The 21982-nt window shown below is 47.1% G+C and overlaps 1 protein-coding gene across 2 annotated transcripts in view; it reads right to left on the reverse strand.

The window, feature by feature from the left end:
• Nucleotides 1-21982, reverse strand: part of BTRC (beta-transducin repeat containing E3 ubiquitin protein ligase) — a 2926431-nt gene that overhangs the window by 979608 nt on the left and 1924841 nt on the right. For both annotated transcript variants that reach the window (XM_069611642.1, XM_069611641.1), the window contains one exon: nt 21097-21193. In XM_069611642.1, coding sequence (XP_069467743.1) covers nt 21097-21193 — 97 coding nt within the window. The remainder of the gene's footprint in view (nt 1-21096; nt 21194-21982) is intronic.

The raw sequence follows: 21982 nt of genomic DNA on the forward strand, positions 1-21982 counted from the left end.
TTTGTGATTCTAACTTGGCGTGCTCCCATCAGTGGAAGACAGACCGTTGTGATGGTGATTTGAGGATAATGCTGTGTTGTATGCCCACTATGTAAATGGGCAGATGTGCAGCCAAACTATGCCTTTATCAGGAGTGCCGTCCCCATGTGCGTGCGCCAAGTAAACAGGCTGGTACCAATATTATAGGGGTAAGTGTGTGTTTATGTGCGCAACGTAATGCAGCTGGAGCCATGGTGCATAATATCCCTGCCAAACACGGCAGCCACTATGTATGCAATGCATCTAGGTGTTCTGTTGCCTTAATTCGATAAACTATATGTAGTGTTACACATTATATGAGTTTAGATGTGATCGGTGATATATCCATTATGTTGCGCAGCAATATACAGATTGCATTTAGAAATGAAGTGACCAGACTGTGTTCTGAATATAGGGATGTAGTTTTATTGAGGGCATCGTGCTAGTGTCCTACGGCAGCTGACTTGAGACTGGCCCTTACATTCCAGTGTGCCAAATGTATAATTTAAAAAAAGTTGAAGTCTGCTGGCGCTGGGCATTCGTATTGGTTAAAAAAAATGATGGTCTGTGAGTCAGTTGCATGCATCAGGTGGGAAAAAACATTTAAAGAAAATAAGGGTTATTACCAATGTTGAGTGGTATAAAAACGACATCCATGATGTTGTAGCCAACGCAAGATAGTGTCCCCCCCACTTAGCATAACTGAAAGCAGGGGGTAAAAAAAAAGAACCTTGCAGTGTCAGTTTCAACCGTGGGAGGAACTGATGCTGCAGGGATACAATGCACTTGGCGGTGCACGCAGAAGTGTGCAGCCGTAAAGTTAAATTGGGGTGAGGGTGCGGCCCCGGGCATGCAGGCGAAAGTGATCCATCTGATCACTGCGTAGCACCGTAATTGTAATCGACACTTTCGTCTGCGCAGTTACGGCCGGCGCAGATTCAGCCAGATCCAGCATCTTATTAGAAATAGCAGGAAGGAACGAGAGGATAAGCATTGTCCAAGGCAAGGGGAAGGGAGGAGACCGCAATCAGAGGAAGTTGAACCCATTGTAATGCACCTGTTCTCTTTCTTCTGACTCACTGCCCTCCTCCATCTCCTCACCTGAATGGCTGGAATCAGATCTGTAGACGTCCTTACTCTGTCGGTATTTGAAGTCCTTTTCTGTAACGCTCACCTGGCTCCCACAGAGGCGCTGGTCTGGGTTGCTGTGGCCTCTTCAAGCGTGATGCGCAGAATTCGGACCACCGATTGAACAGGACCCCCAAATCTTGCTTGTCTGGCCCGTAGGAATATCCTTCTGCAGATGAGAAAGGGGATTAACTGTCTGCTGAATAGTGTGCTTGCTCCCCCTTTTCCCCCTTCGTTCTTCTCTGACTTCCTCCAAAACCCCCGGTTTAAGCTCACCTTATGGTTTGGAAGGATGAACTCTCCATCCTGCTTCTGCTGCAGGGGCGCGCGTTCATCCAGTTACTTCACTGGTTTTCAGAATGGCGCTGGCACATCCACTTGACTTTTCTGAGCGATACGCCGTAAGTATGAAGATGCAAAAGTTCAAGTGTGAGCCTCCTTTTATGTTGTTTTTTCTGTCCTTTATTTCAGGTGCAGAACAAAGGCGATGCGTTGAGGGGTTAAATTGCCGGTGGTAAATCAGGTGAGTTAGTGATGGGGGCGACCCCTCTAAATGTCTTTATAATTCCCCAGTAATGTCTTTTGTCCTTTCCCCATAGGGGCCGGGGTGCGGTACCTGCCAAAGATGCGGCGCCGACCCGAGATGTGGAATGGTTCACCAAGAAAAGCCGGTAAGTAATATGGCTGAAAATGTGGCTTTCCTCTTGTGTTCCCTTGCTCACCTTTTGTCTCTTCTTCTCTCCCCTAGGTGCAGAGATGTGGCGACCGGTGCTGAGAGCCGCGATGGAGCCGGGCGGCGTCTCGGGAACAGATGAGTGAAGCGCGGCGCTGCAGCGAGCAATGCGGTGCTTTAAAATGGAAGTCTTCCTTCAGGAATGCTGGCGTGAAGATTCCGGATGCAGGTAAGAAGGTTGAATAAGTTCTTGGTTTTCACCTTTCTCTTCTCTTATTCCCTTACAGGTGTTCCAGGTTCGAGGCGGGCGTGGCTGGAGTCCAGGTGCAGGAGCAGACACGGTGAGCGTTCAGCTGCTGGGATGCAGAACAACGCGAAGCACGTGTGGCTGTCCGGGCGTGGCTTAAATAGCTTTGGAAGAAGTTCCAGGTGAGTATTCTTCCACAGCCCCACCCAAGTAACAAAATAGTTCCTTCAGAAAAATAGTCCCTCCTAAGCCTCATTTGGCTTGGTTCTTCATGCAGCATGGTCTGCATCAGGTGAGTGTGCAGCATGGTCTGCTTCAGGTAAGTGCACCAAACACTTCCCCTTATGAGCCTGGCGCCTATGGCGCCAGGACTAATGTCCAACATGAGCCTGGCGCCAACGGCGCCAGGACAGAGTCCAAAGAGCCCCTATAAAGGGCCGCTGGCCTTTTACCCGGGGGCGTGATGCCTGCTCCCGGGGGTGCTGGGCCTGGCCTGGTGCTCCGGGGGTAGGCATCGTGACATTTTCTTTTTGTTGTGGTGGTGTCCTATCTCGGTAGGAAGCCACAGTGGCCACTGGTGAGCTGTAGCCCTATGGCTCCCTCACTGAAGCAGGCAGAGATGGGGAAAATGCTGATGGCTAAAAAAAAACAATGCGGTTCACTGCTGTTGATGGTAGGTTGTTTGCAGGCTTTCCGTAAGGATGGTGGTGTTTTGATGGATCCACAGATGGTAACCCGCGAAGTAACACTCCTCGGGTTTGGGGCAGGAATCTGCGGAAAGACATGTGAACTCTGTGACAATAATCAGTTAAGAGATTAGAACTCCAGTAGAGGAAGCGGGATGCTGCCGCGGTGGATGAGAGAGCAGCGAAAGTGTAGATGGGGAAGAAACAGGACGCTGCTATGATAATGACCCGCCAGCCGCAGAGCTGGCAAGGGACGATAGCAGAAGGAAAGGGAGCTGTGTGTCAAAAGAAGGGCAGGCTGAAAGCAGTTGAAAAGCAAAGCCTGGAGAAAATCAAGAAAAGGGGAAAGTGCAAAAAGGATAGAAACAAGCGTTATGGCAAACATAACATAAAAAGCAAATCTTCACGGTTGCAACGCAACAAATGCTGAGTGTGTGGAATAAGAACCTCCCAGCAAGCTCTACAGGAAAAAAAAGACTAGATGGCCACCAAACCGTACATAGAAAACGTGATGGAACTAGTAATGGCTGCCCAACCTGTAACTCCTTCACACCCTCCAGGCACCCGGACGCATGACAGTATGCCCCCTTTTATGCCCCGGGAACCCGGGTTTCCCAGGATGGGCCTGATCGAAGCTGCATCGCAAGAGTCCCCAGACCGTGGATAACCTTTCCATCCCAGTAAGTATTCTAAACACCCTCTGCGGTATCTAGAATCATAAATGTGGGACACTTCGTACTCTGCACCCGGGACACCCTGTAAGTGTTTATAGTTAGAGAGTGGCCGGCCAGAAGCATTAGGAACAAACTTAAGCAAAGAAGAATGAAAGACAAGATGAATGCATTTGAGATTGGGTGGTAGTTTGAGTCTATCGGCAACTGGGTTAATCTTGGCCTGAATGGGAAAAGGCCCCAAGAAACAAGGAGACAGCTTAGAAGGATGTGCCCAACAGGGTAAGAATTTGGTTGAGAGCCATACTTTAGAGCCCACATTACACTTGGGGCCTTCCTGACGATGGAGGTCTGCCTGTCGTTTGTATGTTTGTGAACTGGCTTTGAGACTGGTCCTTGCAGTAACCTGTGCTTCAGTGATTCTATTGAGGGATGCTTCAACTGCCAGTAGTTTCGTCTGTCTTCTTTCAGTGGTGAATATGCTCAGAGGATGGATCCCGTAGTTACAGTAAAAAGGTGACATGCCAATGGCAGCGTGTTTGGCGTGATTGTATGAGAATTCTGCAGTGGATAACAATGGTACCCAGTAATCTTGTTGTTAATTACAATAGCAGCGGAGATACTGCTCTAACGTGGCATTGAGTAGTTCTGTCTGTCCATTTGTCTGTGGGTGATATCGTGATGATAGCGCTCTTTCCATCCCCAGTTGTTGACACAAAGCATTCCAGAAGCGTGAGGTGTAGTGTGACCCTCTGTCTGAAATAATCTTGTCCGGTAAATTGTGAAGGCGAAAGATGTCCCTGGCAAACACCCTTTCCATCTCTTCCGTGGTTGGGACCCCTGGTAAGGGAGAAAAGTGTGCCATCTTGGTATAGGAGTCGACTGTGACCACAATACAAGTGATTGAATGGGTGTCAGGGAGCTCCACAATAAAGTCTGTTGATATCAGACCCCATGGAATTGTAGGTAGGGAAGTTTGTTCCAGGAGGCCAATAGGTTTACTGGGAAGATATTTGTTCTGGCCGCACACTGGACATCCCCTGACATATTCTTTTACCTCTCATTTGAGGTTTGGCCAGGGAGAAAGACTGTCTTATTAGATCTAGTGTTCCTGATTGGCCCCGGGGTGCTGCTGTCCGGTTGTCGTAACACCAGCTCAAAACTTTCCTTCGGAGGACTCCTGTTGGTATGTACAAACTGTTGCTTCTGAAAAACAGTCTTTTTTCTCGTAGATTTCTAAACAAGGCCTGTGTGGACCTGCATTCCGCGGCTGTGGCTTTCTTGACTTGTTGTAGAAAAGTGTTAACTTGCGCCACAAATCGATTTCTGGGAAACAGCCTTTCTGGAGATTTGGTTGGTTCTCAGTGGGTTTCCTGCGATGGAGAGTGCATCCGCCAGAGTATATTGACTGCCTGGTAAATATGTTATATGAAAGTCATATTGGGCAACAAACTGAGCCCATCTACCTTGATGGGAATTGATGCATTCCATGGATTCCAGGCCTTTGAGGTTTTGGTGGTCCGTACATATGGTAAAGGGTTGAATGCTGCCTTGTAATAAGTGTCTCCACTCCTCACAAGCTTGTTTCATGGCTAACAACTATTTCTCCAGGACAGAGTAGTTCCGTTGTCTGGGAGTGAGTGTACGCAAGAGGTAAGCAAACGGATGTTCTACTTCATCTTCATCCTGGAGAAGCACTGCTCCTATAGCAGCTGCTGAGGCGTCCGCTGTCACAATGAACGGTTTGTTCTGATTGGGTTGTTTTAGAATCGGACCCGAACAAAAGAGCACCTTCAGGAGTTGAAAACTTCTTTCTGCTGCTTCTGTCCACTGAAACGGACCGGCAATCTTTTTTAAAAGCATTGTGATGGGCAGTACCACATCAGAGAAATTAGGTACAAACCTGTGGTAGAAGTTTGCTAAGCCTAGAAAACTATGGATTTCCTTGACGGAAGTAGGAGCCGGACAATCCAGTATGGCTGAGACCTTTCCTTTGTCCATGGTGATGCCTTGTTCGGACAAGATGATCCCCAAATATGGTATTGATGATACACCAAAAACGCACTTCTCCAATTTCGCTAGAAGGTGGTTGTCTTGCAAGTGTCGGAGGACTTCCAGGACATGGAGGTGGTGTTCCACGAGATCAGATGAAAACATAAGTATACCGTCTAAATAGACAATCACGGAAAAGAACATGAGGTCTGAAAACATTCTGTCCATGAAGCGCTGGAAGACAGCTGGTGCGTTGATCAGGCCAAATGGCATTACCTTGTACTCGTATAATCCGAATGGCGTTCGGAATGCAGTTTTCCATTTGTCTCCTTCTCCTATTCTGAGTAGATGGTATGCGCTCCGAAGGTCTAATTTTGTTAAAATTCTCCCCTGTACTGCCTCCAAAATGTTGGTGATTAAGGGCATAGGGTAACGGTCTCTTATGGTGACTCTATTCAAGCCCCTATGGTCGATGCACGGCCTCAGTTCCGTGGAGTCCCACTTGCGGATGAAGAATAGCGAGGCCCCAAAGGGAGACTTAGAGGGCTGAATGAGACCGTTGTGCAAGTTGTTATCGAGATACTCCCTAAGAGTCTGTTTCTCTGAATGTGACAGGGAAAACATTAGTCCAAATCGAACTAGAGCATTGGGAATCAACTCGATCGCACAGTCCTCCGTTTTATGAGGGGGAAGCTCCATCGGTACTTGTTCCGTGAATACCTGTTGGTACTGAACTTATTCTTGAGGTAAGGCGTGCACACCTATGGAATCCAACCGATCCGTTGCCAGGGCTTGAACCTTACTGTTAAATCAGGAGGGAGAGACAATGTTGTTTGCAGTATTCTGACTCAAAACTCAACTGGTTGCGGCCCCAGTCAATGTGAGGGTTGTGTTTCCGAAGCCAGCCAGTTAATACCCAGGATGATGGGAAAGTGGGCAGCCCTGATTATGTGGAATCAGATTGTCTCAGAATGTTGAAAGATCTTGACCTGAAGATCCTCAGTAGTATGTGTGATGAGACCTGATGAAAGTGGGGAACCGTCCACCCATTCCACCTTTTGGCCTTCAGATCTTTCGACTCTGCACAATCCCATTCGATCCGCCCATATGGTGTCTACAAAGTTTCCGACTGCCCTGTAGTCTAGTAGGGCCAGGGCTTCGATCCAATTGAGACCGGTTTGAACATGGACTGATTATAACGCTCACCTGGCTCCCACGGAGGTGCTGGTCTGGTCTGGGTTGCTGTGGCCGCTTCAAGCGTGATGCGCAGAATTCGGACCACCGATTGAACAGGACCCCCAAATCTTGCTTGTCTGGCCCGTTGGAATATCCTTCTGCAGATGAGAAAGGGGATTAACTGTCTGCTGAATAGTGTGCTTGCTCCCCCCTTTCCCCCTTCGTTCTTCTCTGACTTCCTCCAAAACCCCCGGTTTAAGCTCACCTTATGGTTTGGAAGGATGAACTCTCCATCCTGCTTCTGGTGCAGGGACGCGCGTTCGTCCAGTTACTTCACTGGTTTTCAGAATGGCGCTGGCAAATCCACTTGACTTTTCTGAGCGATACACCGTAAGTATGAAGATGCAAAAGTTCAAGTGTGAGCCTCCTTTTATGTTGTTTTTCCTAACCTGTGATCTGTCCTTTATTTCAGGTACAGAACAAAGGTGATGCGTTGAGGGGTTAAATTACCGGTGGTAAAATCAGGTGAGTTAGTGATGAGGGCGACCCCTCTAAATGTCTTTATAATTCCCCAGTAATGTCTTTTGTCCTTTCCCCATAGGGGCCGGGGTGCGGTACCTGCCAAAGATGCGGCGTCGACCCGAGATGTGGAATGGTTCATCAAGAAAAGCCGGTAAGTAATATAGCTGAAAATTCGGCTTTCCTCTTGTGTTCCCTTGCTCACCTTTTGTCTCTTCTTCTCTCCCCTAGGTGCAGAGATGTGGCGACCGGTGCTTGAGAGCCGCGATGGAGCCGGGCGGCGTCTTGGGAACAGGTGAGTGAAGCGCGGCGCTGCAGCGAGCAACGCGGTGCTTTTAAATGGAAGTCTTCCTTCAGGAATGCTGGCGTGAAGATTCCGGATGCAGGTAAGAATGTTGAATAAGATCTTGGTTTTCACCTTTCTCTTCTCTTCTTTCCTTACAGGTGTTCCAGGTTCGAGGCGGGCTTAGCTGGAGTCCAGGTGCAGGAGCAGACACGGTGAGCGTTCAGCTGCTGGGATGCAGAACAACGCGAAGCACGTGTGGCTGTCCGGGCGTGGCTTAAATAGCCTTGGAAGAAGTTCCAGGTGAGTATTCTTCCACAGCCCCACCCAAGTAACAAAATAGTTCCTTCAGAAAAATAGTCCCTCCTAAGCCTCATTTGGCTTGGTTCTTCATGCAGCATGGTCTGCATCAGGTGAGTGTGCAGCATGGTCTGCTTCAGGTAAGTGCACCAAACACTTCCCTTTATGAGCCTGGCGCCAGGACTGATGTCCAACATGAGCCTGGCGCCAACGGCGCCAGGACAGAGTCCAAAGAGCCCCTATAAAGGGCCGCTGGGCTTTTACCCGGGGGCGTGATGCCTGCTCCCGGGGGTGCTGGGCCTGGCCTGGTGCTCCGGGGGTAGGCATCATGACAGCACTCCCCCCCCCCCAAGGCCCCTCCCAAGGTCGTTCCCTCAGGAGGTTTTGTTTTGTTCGGAAATTCTGATGGAACCTTTTTACTAGCCGAGGTGCATGTACGTGGTCGCTGGGTTCCCAAGATCTTCCCTGAGGCCCGTACCCCTTCCAATCAATTAAATAGAAAAGTTTTGATTTTGAGATCTTAGAGTCCAAAATGTTCTTCACCTCGAATTCAGGCTCCCCATCTATCTGGATTGGTTCTGGTGGCTTTATTAATCTGGTTTCTGGTTGCACTGGTTTCAAAAGCGACACATGAAAAACGGGGTGAATCCGCATGTTAGCTGGTAGATCTAGCTTGACTGCCACTGGGTTAATTATAGGTTTGATCGAGTAAGGGCCTAAATACCTTGGATTAAAAGTCTGAGGTCCATTGAGCGATAAGTGTTTGGTAGCCAACCATACTTGATCACCTATTTGGTATGGAGGCGCCTCCTTTCGATGCAGATCCGCATTCTTTTTGTATTTCCCTTTCGCATGTTGTAAGTGTGCAGTAGCATCCTTGAAGGCTTGAGTAATCGTAGAATGCAAATGGTCCACTGCGGGCATTTCGAGGCTCAAAGGTGAGTCCAAGTCTGAAGTACGAGGGTGATGTCCATATAGGGTATAAAAGGGGCTCTGACCAGTTCCAGAGTGTATCGAGTTATTGTATGTATATTCAGCCACCCATAAAATATCCTTCCAATTACCCTCCGATTGGTGCAACATACATCGTAGATATTGTTCAAGGGTCTGGTTCGTTCTCTCCGTCTGACCATCGGTCTGTGGGTGGTGGCTGGTTGAGAGTCTTATGTCGATTTGTGCCAGTTGACAACACTTTTTCCAAAAATGAGAAATAAACTGGCTTCCCCGATCGGAGATTAGTATGGACGGGAATCCATGCAGACTGATGATATTTTCGAGGAATTCCTTGGCAAGAACAAAAGCTGAAGGTAATCCTTTCAACGGAATAAAATGGGCCATCTTGGAAAATAAATCCACCACAACCAGAATAGTATTGTATCCATTACAAGAGGGCAGGTCAGTGATAAAATCTAGTGACAAGGTGTGCCAAGGTGCTGGTGGAATGTCTAAAGGTTGAAGAAGACCGGCGGGTTTTGTTTTTTGACCTTTGTTTTGAGCGCAAACTCCACAGGACATCACGAAAGATTTAATATCCTTTCGCCAGGACGGCCACCAGAATTGTCGTTTAATTTTTTCCTCTGTTTTGGCAATGCCAGGATGTCCTTCCATCAGAGAATCGTGATGATAGGAAATAACCAGTTCTTGCAATTCCTTTTCTGGCAAAAATAAACGTCCTTGGAAGTAAGGTAAGCCATCGTTGATTGAAAAGTCAGACCCCCTTTTGATCCAATCCTGCAAGGCTGAAGAGTCCAGGAATAGTTTTACCCGTGCTTGAATGTCTTCAAGGGTTTGTAAAGTGGTTATCCCCAAGATTCTTTGTTCGGGAATTATCGGCACAGGTTCTGAGTTTGTGTCCATTTCTCCCATGCCAATTCGAGATAGCGCGTCCGCTTTGCCATTCTTACAGCCGGGACGGTAAGTGATTACAAAATCGAACTCAGCAAAGAATAAAGCCCATCGGAGCTGTCGTGAAGACTGAGCCTTGGCAGTTTTTAAATATTGTAAATTTCGGTGATCAGTGATCACGGTGATGGTATGCCTGGCGCCAAGAAGATAATGCCGCCAAGCCTTAAAGGCGGACTTAATGGCTAATAATTCCTTATCGGTGATTGCATAATTTATCTCCGGCGGCGAGAACTTTCTGGACCAAAATGCTACGGGGTGCAGTTGGTTGGTTTCGGGGTCTCTCTGAGACAGGACAGCTCCCATGGCTAAGCTGGATGCGTCGGTTTCGACTATATATGGGAGATCAGGAAGCGGGTGTTTCAAAATAGGTGCGGACGTAAATTTAGCTTATAATTCCTGAAAGGCCTGTTCAGCTTCCTCGGTCCATTCAAAACGTTTATTCTTCCGCAAGAGTGCAGTGATGGGTTGCACCACCCGTGAAAATTCCGGGATAAACCTGCGATAAAAATTGGCAAAACCAAGCATGCTTTGGACACCTTTCACCGAACTAGGTGATGGCCATTTGAGGATGGCATTCACTTTCCGTGAGTCCATTCGGACCCCTTTAGGTGTCAGGATGAATCCAAGAAACTCAACCTCTGTGGTATGGAAAATGCATTTTTCCAGCTTTGCAAACAGTTTGTGCTGGCGCAATTTCTCAAGGACGGCCCTGAATTGTTTTCTGTGATCTGATTCCGAAGAAGAGTACACCAGAATGTCATCGATATACACGACAACACAGACATCGATGAGTTCCCGAAGGACATCGTTCATGAAGAATTGGAAGGCAGCAGGCGCTTTGCACAACCCGAAACGCATCACCTGGTATTCGAATAGTCCATATTTTGTACGGAAGGCCATTTTCCATTTGTCGCCTTCTTTTACTCGTACCAGATGATAAGCCCCCCGGAGATCTAACTTGGTGTATATGCAAGCGTCCTTCACCTGGTCAAGGAGTTCAGGGATCAAAGGCAGAGGGTAACGATTTTTAACAGTTATCTGGTTCAATGCGCGGTAATCGATACAAGTTCTAAGGTCGCCTTCTTTTTTTGGCACGAAGAACAAAGCCGAGGATGCCGGAGACTTTGACGGGCGAATGAAACCATTGGCTAGGTATTGATCTAAATATTGTCTCAAATGCAGATTCTCCGGCTCATTAAGCGCATAAATCCTGCTACAAGGGGGTTGTGCACCGGGCACCAGATCGATTTGGCAATCGTACGATCTGTGAGGAGGTAACGTGTTGGCCTGTTCCTTTTGGAAGACGTCCTGAAAGTCTTGGTATTCCGGAGGTAGTTGCATGGAGACAGAGGTTACTGATGCTAGATTGATCTTCAGATTTTCTGGGTAGCAGGTTCGTGCACACTCCGGAAAGGTTATTCTCTTCGCTCGCCAATCAATTCGAGGATTATGTGTCTCTAACCAAGGGATTCCGAGAATAACCTGAAACCGTGGAGCCTTGATTACATCAAACACAACTGCCTCCCGATGGCCGTCCGGACCTACAAGTGTCACCTCAGCTGTGGAATGTGTTACCGGTCCCGAGGCAATTTCGGTTCCATCAACTGTGGTGATGACATTTTTGCTGGTTTTAGGACGCAGAGGGAGGTTAATCCTGGAGACCAATTCACGATCCACATAGTTTCCTATAGCCCCGCTATCGATGTATGCCTTTATTGCATGCAACCGCTTAGGCTGTTCCGGATCTACGAGGACCATTGGCACAATGAAATGCAAGGTCTGAGAGTTTGTTTTCAAGCTCGGCAAGCGGACCCCTACGCTTGTCGGGCGGGGTCGTTTCCCGATAAAGAGGTTTCATGGATTTTATCAGCGGCTCCTACCACCTTCCTGGGTGGCCTTGCCGGGCAATCTCGTAGAAAGTGTCCAGAGGAACCACAATAAAGACATAAGCGCATCTGCCGTCTTCTTTCACGTTCCTTTTGAGTTAAAGGTCCTTTAACTCCTCCGATTTGCATTGGCTCAGAGGCTTCAGCCCCCTTGAGTTTAGCGTGGGTCTTGACTAACACCCGGGTCTCAAACTTGGACCGATCTGCTTTTCTGTTTTGCAGTCTGTGATCCAATTGGACCACTAAGTCTATATATTCTGAGCATTCTTGGGGCGGATTTACAACTTGGGCCAGGACATCTTTAAGTTCTCCGCATAGACCTCGATAAAATAACGTGATTCTTTTATCCTCTGGCCACCCAGTTTCCACAATTAGTCTATTAAAGGTTGCAATGTAGGAAAGGAGGTCTTGATTGCCCTGTCGCAGAGATAGAAGTTTGTCATCTAGAGCCTGCCCCTGGGAGTGACGAGCAAATAACCTTTCCATGCTTGCTTGAAATCCTTGAAAATCACGAAGAATCGGGTCATCTTGAGTTACCAGTGGAACTGACCAATCGGCAGCACTGCCGCTGAGATATGACAATACAAAGGCTACCTTGGTCTGGTCATTAGGGAAGGCCCCAGGTCTGCACAGGAAATGCAAACGACACTGATTCATGAATACGGCAAATCGCTTGGGGTCCCCAGCAAAGCGTTCAGGTGGGGCCAGCGGCATGTTTCCAGGTGGATTAATCTGCACTGGGTTACTGGAAAGCACAGGAACGGGGTTCCCTCCGGAACCGGGTAAAGGAGTTTGTCCAGCTTGACCTTGCAAAAGCTGTCTAGCCAGGTCATCAGCTCTTTCCTTTGTTACAATCACTTCCCTCCTGAGAGCATTAGTCTCTTGACGAGCGGCGTGTACTTCGGCCCGTAATTCCCCCAGTAGTTGGGCCAACTGGTCAGTCTCAGAAGTTTCCATTGCGCCTGGGTGGGAATTTGTAGGAAGGTTTCGCGTTCTATAACGCTCACCTGGCTCCCACAGAGGCACTGGTCTGGTCTGGGTTGCTGTGGCCTCTTCAAGCGTGATGCGCAGAATTCGGACCACCGATTGAACAGGACCCCCAAATCTTGCTTGTCTGGCCCGTAGGAATATCCTTCTGCAGATGAGAAAGGGGATTAACTGTCTGCTGAATAGTGTGCTTGCTCCCCCCTTTCCCCCTTCGTTCTTCTCTGACTTCCTCCAAAACCCCCGGTTTAAGCTCACCTTATGGTTTGGAAGGATGAACTCGCCATCCTGCTTCTGGTGCAGGGGCGCGCGTTCGTCCAGTTACTTCACTGGTTTTCAGAATGGCGCTGGCAAATCCACTTGACTTTTCTGAGCGATACGCCGTAAGTATGAAGATGCAAAAGTTCAAGTGTGAGCCTCCTTTTATGTTGTTTTTCCTAACCTGTGATCTGTCCTTTATTTCAGGTACAGAACAAAGGCGATGCGTTGAGGGGTTAAATTGCCGGTGGTAAAATCAGGTGAGTTAGTGATGAGGGCGACCCCTCTAAATGTCTTTATAATTCCCCAGTAATGTCTTTTGTCCTTTCCCCATAGGGGCCGGGGTGCGGTACCTGTCAAAGATGCGGCGCCGACCCGAGATGTGGAATGGTTCACCAAGAAAAGCCGGTATGTAATATGGCTGAAAATTCGGCTTTCCTCTTGTGTTCCCTTGCTCACCTTTTGTCTCTTCTTCTCTCCCCTAGGTGCAGAGATGTGTCGACCGGTGCTGAGAGCCGCGATGGAGCCGGGCGGCGTCTCGGGAACAGGTGAGTGAAGCGCGGCGCTGCAGCGAGCAACGCAGTGCTTTAAAATGGAAGTCTTCCTTCAGGAATGCTGGCGTGAAGATTCCGGATGCAGGTAAGAAGGTTGAATAAGTTATTGGTTTTCACCTTTCTCTTCTCTTCTTTCCTTACAGGTGTTCCAGGTTCGAGGCGGGCGTGGCTGGAGTCCAGGTGCAGGAGCAGACATGGTGAGCATTCAGCTGCTGGGATGCAGAACAACGCGAAGCACGTGTGGCTGTCCGGGCGTGGCTTAAATAGCCTTGGAAGAAGTTCCAGGTGAGTATTCTTCCACAGCCCCACCCAAGTAACAAAATAGTTCCTTCAGAAAAATAGTCCCTCCTAAGCCTCATTTGGCTTGGTTCTTCATGCAGCATGGTCTGCTTCAGGTAAGTGCACCAAACACTTCCCTTTATGAGCCTGGCGCCTATGGCGCCAGGACTGATGTCCAACATGAGCCTGGCGCCAACGGCGCCAGGACAGAGTCCAAAGAGCCCCTATAAAGGGCCGCTGGGCTTTTACTCGGGGGGCGTGATGCCTGCTCCCGGGGGTGCTGGGCCTGGCCTGGTGCTTCGGGGGTAGGCATCATGACACTGATATTACCATGAGATGTGAATCATCAGTATTGTCTGGAGATGAGACTGACAAGGAAACATAGGGACCAGATGTGACATGGAACCCTCGGAAACCCGTCCCTTTTAGGTCCGAGGGTGATCGTTTCCCGATTGGCGAGTGGGAACCTCGGGACAGTTCCTCAACAAGTGTTTATCCGATCTGCAATAGGCACACAGTCCGTTCTCTCTGCAGCGCCTTCTTTCTTCTACGGTGAGGGGAACCCTAGTAGTTCCAATCTGCACTGGTTCTTCCCGAGGGGAGGGCAAGGGCGACACAGGTGGAGGAGAAATCAGCCCACTGAAGGGTGGCTGGCCCCTGTGTCGTCTTCTTTTTAGGATTCAGTACTCTATCTGGAGTACCGACGACAATAAGCCTGCAAATGTAGGGGGTCTAGGAGAGCGAGCAAGCTCATCCTTGATTTCCACTTTCAGCCCGCGCCTGAATATCACGTATTATGCTTGTTCAGGCCAGCCCACCTGCATAGCCAAAGTCTTAAACATGGAGATATACAAGATATGTCCATGGGTCCCTGATGGGCATCAAGTAAGTCTTCGCAGGCTGTATAAGTAATTTACGGTCTCTCAAAGGTCTGTTTCAGGAGTGCTTTGAACCCGTCAACGTCTTGTAAAATTGGGTTTGCACTGGTCACTAAGGGTGTAGCCCAAGTCAAGGCATTACCTGTCATTACAATTGAGAAAACCCACACGTGCCTGATTGGAGGCAAAAGCTGTTGGTTGGAAAGTAAAGTACACTGTACGGGCATCCAGGAATTCCTTAATCTTCTTGGGTGTGCCATCGAATTTACCCAAGGACAGTGTCTTTGGAGGTAGCTCTGTGGGCGAAGGAGCTTCCCGGTTTGTGACCATTTGCCGTAGGACGGCATTCTGAATTCTTAAGCACCTGCACCTCTTTGGAGAGACCCTGAGCAGCCCCTAGAAGTTCCTGTACTTGCTCGAGCGTGGCCATGTTTTGCAGACGTTGCAATCTGTAATGCACCTGTTCTCTTTCTTCTGACCCACTGCCCTCCTCCGTCTCCTCACCTGAATGGCTGGAATCAGATCTGTAGACGTCCTTACTCCGTCAGTATTTTAAGTCCTTTTCTTCATTTTGTGGTGGTGACCTGTCTCAATAGGAAGCCACAGTGGCCACCGGTGAGCTGTAGACCTGTGGCTCCTTCACCGAAGCAGGCAGAGATAGGGAAAAAGCTGATGGCTAAAAAATAAAAATGCGGTTCACTGATGTTGATGGTAGGTTGTTTGCAGCCTTTCCGTAAGTATGGTGGTGTTTTGATGGATCCACAGATGGTAACCCGGGAAGTAACACTCCTCGGGTTTGGGGCACGAATCTGCGGAAAGACATGTGAACTCTGTTACAATAATCAGGTAAGAGATTAGCGCTCCAGTAGAGGAAGCGGGACGCTGCTGCGGTGGACGAGAGAGCAGCGGTAGTGTAGATGGGGAAGAAACGCAACGCTGCTATGATAATGACACGCCAGCCACAGAGCTGGCAAGGTCTGATAGCAAAAGGAAAGGGAGCTGCGTGTCAAAAGAAGGGCAGACTAAAAGCAGCTGAAAAGCAAAGCCTGTAGAAAACAATGAAAACGAGAAAGCATCAAAAGGATAGAAACTAGCGTTATAGAACAGGATCACAGAAGGCAAATTTTCGCGGTTGCAATACAAGGAATGCTGGGAGCGTGTGGAATAAGAACCTCCCAGTGAGCACTACAGGAAAAAAAGACTAGACCGTCACCACACCATACATAGAAAACGTGATGGAACTAGTAATGGCCGTTCAACCTGTAAAGCCTCCACAACCCCCTGGCACCCGGACGCATGACACCCATGGAGGGAGGAGGAACGACCACATGGTGTGGTGTTTAGAAGGGCCAGAAACAGAAGAGGAGTAGCAGAAAGGTATGGCAGGTAGAAATATGGACCCTAGTGCAGGGAGGAGACATGGTCACCGTGGTCACCTTGAACTTGTCCTGGGGAAACCCTGAAAAAACACAAGCGCACTCTCTGCACAAACTGGGAGAAATGCTCCAGACATTCCTATGACTTGCTGCAGAGAACAACAGAACCATCAACGGTGGCAATGTTCTTACATCCAGAGAAGGCAAGCCCGACAATATTTCTTCTTCAGTGAGAAAGAACCAAAGAGATTGAGTGTCACAGAGTATCCCAGCATATTTTTGAACTGTGAAAGGAGAGCTTTGCACTAGTGGAGCTGTTCAAATACTATCCTGGCGTTTTAGGCTTGAATTTCTTTGCTTACATATTGACGCACGGAGGAGATGTTTGGAGTTTGGAAAATGAAGGGTCAAACACAGTATAGCAGATGGCGACTACTTTCAAGTTAACGACTGGTCCTACAACTGCTTTATTTCTGTTCAGTAATTAGTAAGGAATGAGAACAAACATCTTTAAGACGCAACCCAGGCTGGTGTGATCTGTTGATCAATGTTCATGGTCTGACAAATTCAAGAGGGTGGGCTGAGAATAGGTATTCATAAAAAGGGAACCCAGTAGATATTTATAGAACTATGCATTCAGTGTAGAAGTGTGTGTGCCTCAGACCTGCCACCGAGGGTGGGAGTGGAATTCAGATTGCATGCACAGTCAATCCTAAATTGGCCTCTCTGCCGAAAGGAGCCCAGGTGTTGCCAATTAAGGCAGTATTTTCTGGCAAAATTTTATGCAAACAGAGAAAAAGGTAAACACTCTCCTGGCTTCTGTTGGGGGTCCTAGACACATTCAAATTACCCCAGTGAGGCAGAAACCAGTGTATCCAATGATGCAAATTAGAGCAGTTTAGTCAAGAACAGCAATACCGTTCCATATCACCCCATCTTAGAAGGGCAGTACAGATGTTTATGTATAAACCTTTCAATCAGGGTTTTAGATTGGGAAATAAGACTGGACGCTTACAGAAACAGTAAAATCATGTTTTTTGTCGAGAAAGTACCTGAACACACTTGTGTGCAACTTCCCCACTCCAGGCTGTCTTGTTCCCCTACAGAATTTCAGTGTCTACTAAGCTTATGTCTATGTCTATGGGCTTATAACGCGCCATAAGTCTGCAGGCATCAGGGCGCGGGGAGACCAGTAGCGTTAAATTCACGGATAAGGACTTTTGGGATTCATGGTGTCCCGGCAGAACTGTGAAAATCATATGTGCTTTAAGGCTATTGGAATAAAAATGTTGTCAATGCTTTCCTGAAACTAAGATAGTTTCCTTCCTGTCTCAGGGCAGCAGGTAGCCCATTCCAATATTTTGCTGCCTTGAAAGGAAAAGATCACCCCCGTTCAGATGCCCGTTTGGCCTCTGGTATGTTTAGGAGACCTATTTCTGCTGATCTTAGGCATCTTTGGGGCACGTACAGTGAGAATTGTTTTTTAAAATAGGACGGCACCTCTCCAAAGAGGCATCTATGGACTATCGTCATCGTCTTGAACTTAACTCTGTCCTCTATTCTGAGCCAGTGCAGTTCCTTTTTTCCTTCTGATATATGGTCTCTATATTTCTTTTTCTTAATGATGCGAACTGCATCATTTTACATGACTTGGCACCTTATTAACTCTCTCTTAGAGGCTCCCAACAGCAAGGCATTTCCATATTCTAAGCGAGACAACAAAATTGCTCTCGCGATGGTAGTTGTGTTTATCTCATTTATAAAGGGTCTGATGGCTCTTAGAAGACGCAGGTTTGGACTCAACGAATGTCGGAGGCGGCGGCAAACCTCTGTAGCCGTGCGGCTTGACGTTTGGCTAGTTCTGCTCCTCTAGCATCTCTGCGTTGTAGGCGCGGGCTGGCCACAGGCACCAGCAGCTCCAGCAAGATCCGCCGTAGTGTGCCACGGTGTTCTGCGATGGTTTCAGCTGCCTGTTGGGGGTTACCAACTGCCCCACAGCCTCCTGGCAGTGCTCCAATGAGGAAGTAAAGGCACCCGGCGGGAAGAGATTCTGGTACCTCTATCTGGCTGGAATGCTGGGAATGCTGTGAATACTGCAAACGCAGTGGAGCAGCCCTGTGCTACCGGTAAGCCTGGTCCTAACCAGGGCTGATCTTCGAATCTTCTGTAAAAGCTCCTCTTTGGGCAGGTGCAACTAACTACCCTGTGTATAGTGCCCACTGTTCTGCGCTCTTATGCTAGGTGTGGCTTGTTAATATGACTTTGAATGAGAAGGGCGAGGGATGCGGGGCATCTGACCCACTATCTGGGAATGTGACCACTACGGGCATGCATGAATGCACAAGGGAAACTGGTGCTTTTGACTCAGGGGTGCCAGCTCCAGTATCAGCTGGGTCAGGTCAACCTGATCAATGGCCACTTCTCATGGCCAGCATTGCCAAAGAGCTTCTTCTACGTGCTAATCCCTTTGATCTTGGTGTTTTGGTGGACTCGCTGAATGATTGGGTGATCAATCTACGTCAATCGGAGGTGACCTTGGTCTCTAAGACAGATGTGCCTCTTAGCCCAGTTACTTTGTTACAGCCCCCAAAAATGGACCACGCTTGCCAAGTCAACTTTCCAAGAGTTACATTAGATCATGCTACCCAGATTGACCTCCCCAACAAGGACTCCTTAGTGGTTAAGGGGCCAATAACACCGAATAACGAGAGAGCAAAGTCCCCCGAGGCTGACATCACAGAACAAATGCAGGAAAAATCTCCACGGGTAGCCGTACCTTGCAAGCAAGGAGCTAAACAACAAGTAGTGGAGACTGTTAAAATCAAGAAGGTACCCTGGCGGAGTCTGCACTTGGAAAAATCACAAATGTCTAAACTAAAGGATTTAAGGACTCATGACTTCATCATGGATAAAAGGAATTTTGTCATTTCGAATATCCCCAAGACTGAAGGAAAAGAATCCAAACAAGCTTTAGGCCTGGCTACGACAGAGAACAGGACTGGGTGTAGTCAGGATGACTGATTTGTTGATTCTTCGTAGATTGGACCTTAATGACTTGTGCACGATACCCACTAGTGACACTGTCTTAATTGGCTGTGGGGTCTGTACCCTCCCTGCTTTCCTAAGAGGCTGAAAATACTTTCCAAGAGGAGGGTTGAATTGCAATCTGATATTGTAAGGTGTTTTATATATGATACCTTTCTTTCCTCTTTTCCCTTTGAATGTGTCATCTGCTCTTGTTTTTAGTTCTCTGCTATGTGTCTTGTGGCTATATCCTGTTGTGGGTTATTTACCAATTTTTTTTTATTTTCTCCATGCCAATTAATGTTATATTTTATGTTCAATGTTGTTTGCACTGTATGCGCCCTCACGCCTAAGGGTTTATTGGTTTTCGCGGTATAAATGCAATAAAGTAAAGTAAAAGGTAGTACATATTGTTTTTGTACAGGTAATTAACCTGTGCTTCAGAGCCTACTGACGCTTCAACCATCATCCCCAGAGTTTTTACTTTGGGCACTACTGGTATGATGGCTTCTTTGATATGGAAGGCTTTGTATTGGGTATCGAGTTTGGATCTGGCCTGACGTGATCCAAAAACCATTAGTTCGGTCTTGGTATTGTTTAAACACATCCAGTGTCTTTGCAACCAGATGTCAATGATGTCATATATTTCCTCTATTTTCGCACTTTCAATGGCATTTCTCTATCAGCTCCAGCACGTGAGTCTGTAAATCCAGCATGGCTGACTCTGTACTGTGGCCCCCCCGAAAACCCGATTGCTGTTGGTGTAATGCATCCGATGCTTCCACATGTTTTTGTAGCTGATTTGTAGCTATTTTGTCTAGGATTTTCAAAATAAAATTTGAATTAGTGATAGGGTGAATATTGCTAGGATACTTGGGGTCCAGACCTGCCTTCTTTACTAGAGGGGTTATCGTAACATTCTTAATGGCGTTGATCCCTCAGTAAAAGAAGCATTAACTAACCTAGGATGGGTGCGAAATGTTCTTTGTGGTCCAAAATGATCTTAGATGGAAGGATATGTTCGGCGCAAGAAGTTGGCTTAATTTTGGACATCATCAGGCATAGTTCTTCCTCAGTAACAGCTGAGAAATTGAAACTCTCTCTCTCTTTAAATATGAGGTTTTCTCCCGCGGGGGGCGTTCTGTGCTAGTGGCAGCTCTGTGGCTGATATGATGTTATTCCTAGCTTTTAAGATTTTAGCAGCAAAGCCTTCTTGTACCTTGTCACAGTCTTCCTTGGGTGGAGTATGTGGAGGTGAGAGCATCTTGGGTTTTTCCATGTCCTTAAGTATTTCAAAAAGTCTACTGGTCGAGTTAGAAGCTGCCTCTATTTCTTTGTTACAATAATTAGAGTTTGCTTCTTTAACTGCCTTTCTGTACGCTTGGTCGGAGCGTTTCCAGTCCTCGCTGTTTTCCTGGGTTTGATTCCTGGAGGTGTCCTAAACAAGCAGATGATCAAGGCCGTCTTCAGGGCTGGACACTGACTGCTTATGCAATAATGAATATCTGGGCGAATCCAATTACCACTGAATAGCGGATAAAGCAACACTTGTCTACATCGATAGGATGCAGACAAGAAGTGCAACCCTCACCACCTTGAGTCCGCATAAGCAGTCAGTGTCCAGCCCTGAAGACGGACTTGAATCCGAAATGCATCGGCTTGTTTAGGACACCTTTGGATCCACACTGCCTTTTATGAAGGAATAAAAGAGACATGTGGGCATTTTACATGGACTGAGGAAATTACTTAAGGATTACTTTAATGAACAAGGCGCTAACCATATTGCTATAAGCTCACAAATATAGTTGCAACTTGATTATAGGGCAACAGGAGAGCGTATGGTTAGTTGATGGGCAACCCTTAACTCCGTTTTCTTTCTTTGATTTGGTTAAATGTAATCAGTTTATTTTAGGGGCTTTGCACATTTTCTCTTTGTTAATGTTATGTACTTGTGTACAAGGCATTCTTATTTTTTTTTCAAACATTTCGTGTTCATATTGATGATTCATATTTTGAAGTGAAACTAATAATTCAATTATGTATCTGTACTTTCTTAGACACATTGTACTGTTGAAATTTGTTTTTATTTATAGAGCAATGCACTGTTGTCAGATTACTGTCACTGCTGGTGCATCCACAACCAGACAATTAGCATTTGCCCATGCCCACCACCTCTCCATGTACAGAGCCCTGGCAGCGTTGTGCTTTTCCCTGCACCTGTGACCTGACAAGACATGTTTAACTATTTTAATAGCTTACCTCAATGTCTTTTATAATTTTAGGATACAGTTTTCTGTAGTAGAAATGAGGGGGACTGATGCCATCAGCAAACTTATTCTTAAACAGATATTGATCCCTGAAACAATAGAAAAGAACATTTAGCCGGCAACCTTTAAAACAGAGCACAATCAGTACTTAGCACTTTTTGTGGGTGGACGTGTTTCCTACACACCCATGATAGATGACAAAGTCGAGTAAAATACACATCTGCCGAAAATATTGAATGCTTTCAAGGGATACATTAAATTTTACTTTTCACCGTGACATGTGCGTTGTTGTTATCCTATGTGATGTATGCACGCACTTTATTAGAAATATCAAACTATTGCAAGTTGGAAGGTTAAGGACTTGAAGCCACAGGATGAGATTGGCTGCATGCCCCCAGGTGTTTCTTAATCACTTGTACACTGTTTGCTATTAGTGCTATGAGTAGAAACTTATTTTCAGATAGCCAGAAAAAAGAGACATGCAACAATGCACTGCTGCTTTAAATAGAGCAATTAATGCAAATGTCCCTTTGATGAAGCAATAAAAAAAAGAAAGAAGTTACCTTGTCGCAAGTAGAAACCCCAAAGCATTAGGCGGAGAGGGGGAAAACCATTCATTACTGACAGTTCAAATTTACCGTGAGCTACCTGGTACAAATCTAGTACTGGAAAACAGACCCTTTTAAACGTGTGTTTACATTTATATGATAAATTAATTAACCACCTCACCATCTACAGTCATCATATGATAAGAAAAGGACTGCACACTTGCTAGATCCATCGCTTGAAAATCATTCAAGGTGTAGCCTGTGGGAATTGAGATATAGGGGTCTTTTCCATTCTCCTTGAGCACTAAAACAAACGTAACATCATTCTTA

This window comes from Ambystoma mexicanum, chromosome 8, assembly GCF_040938575.1.
Source record: "Ambystoma mexicanum isolate Mex_15411 chromosome 8, UKY_AmexF1_1, whole genome shotgun sequence".
Classification (NCBI taxonomy): domain Eukaryota; kingdom Metazoa; phylum Chordata; class Amphibia; order Caudata; family Ambystomatidae; genus Ambystoma; species Ambystoma mexicanum.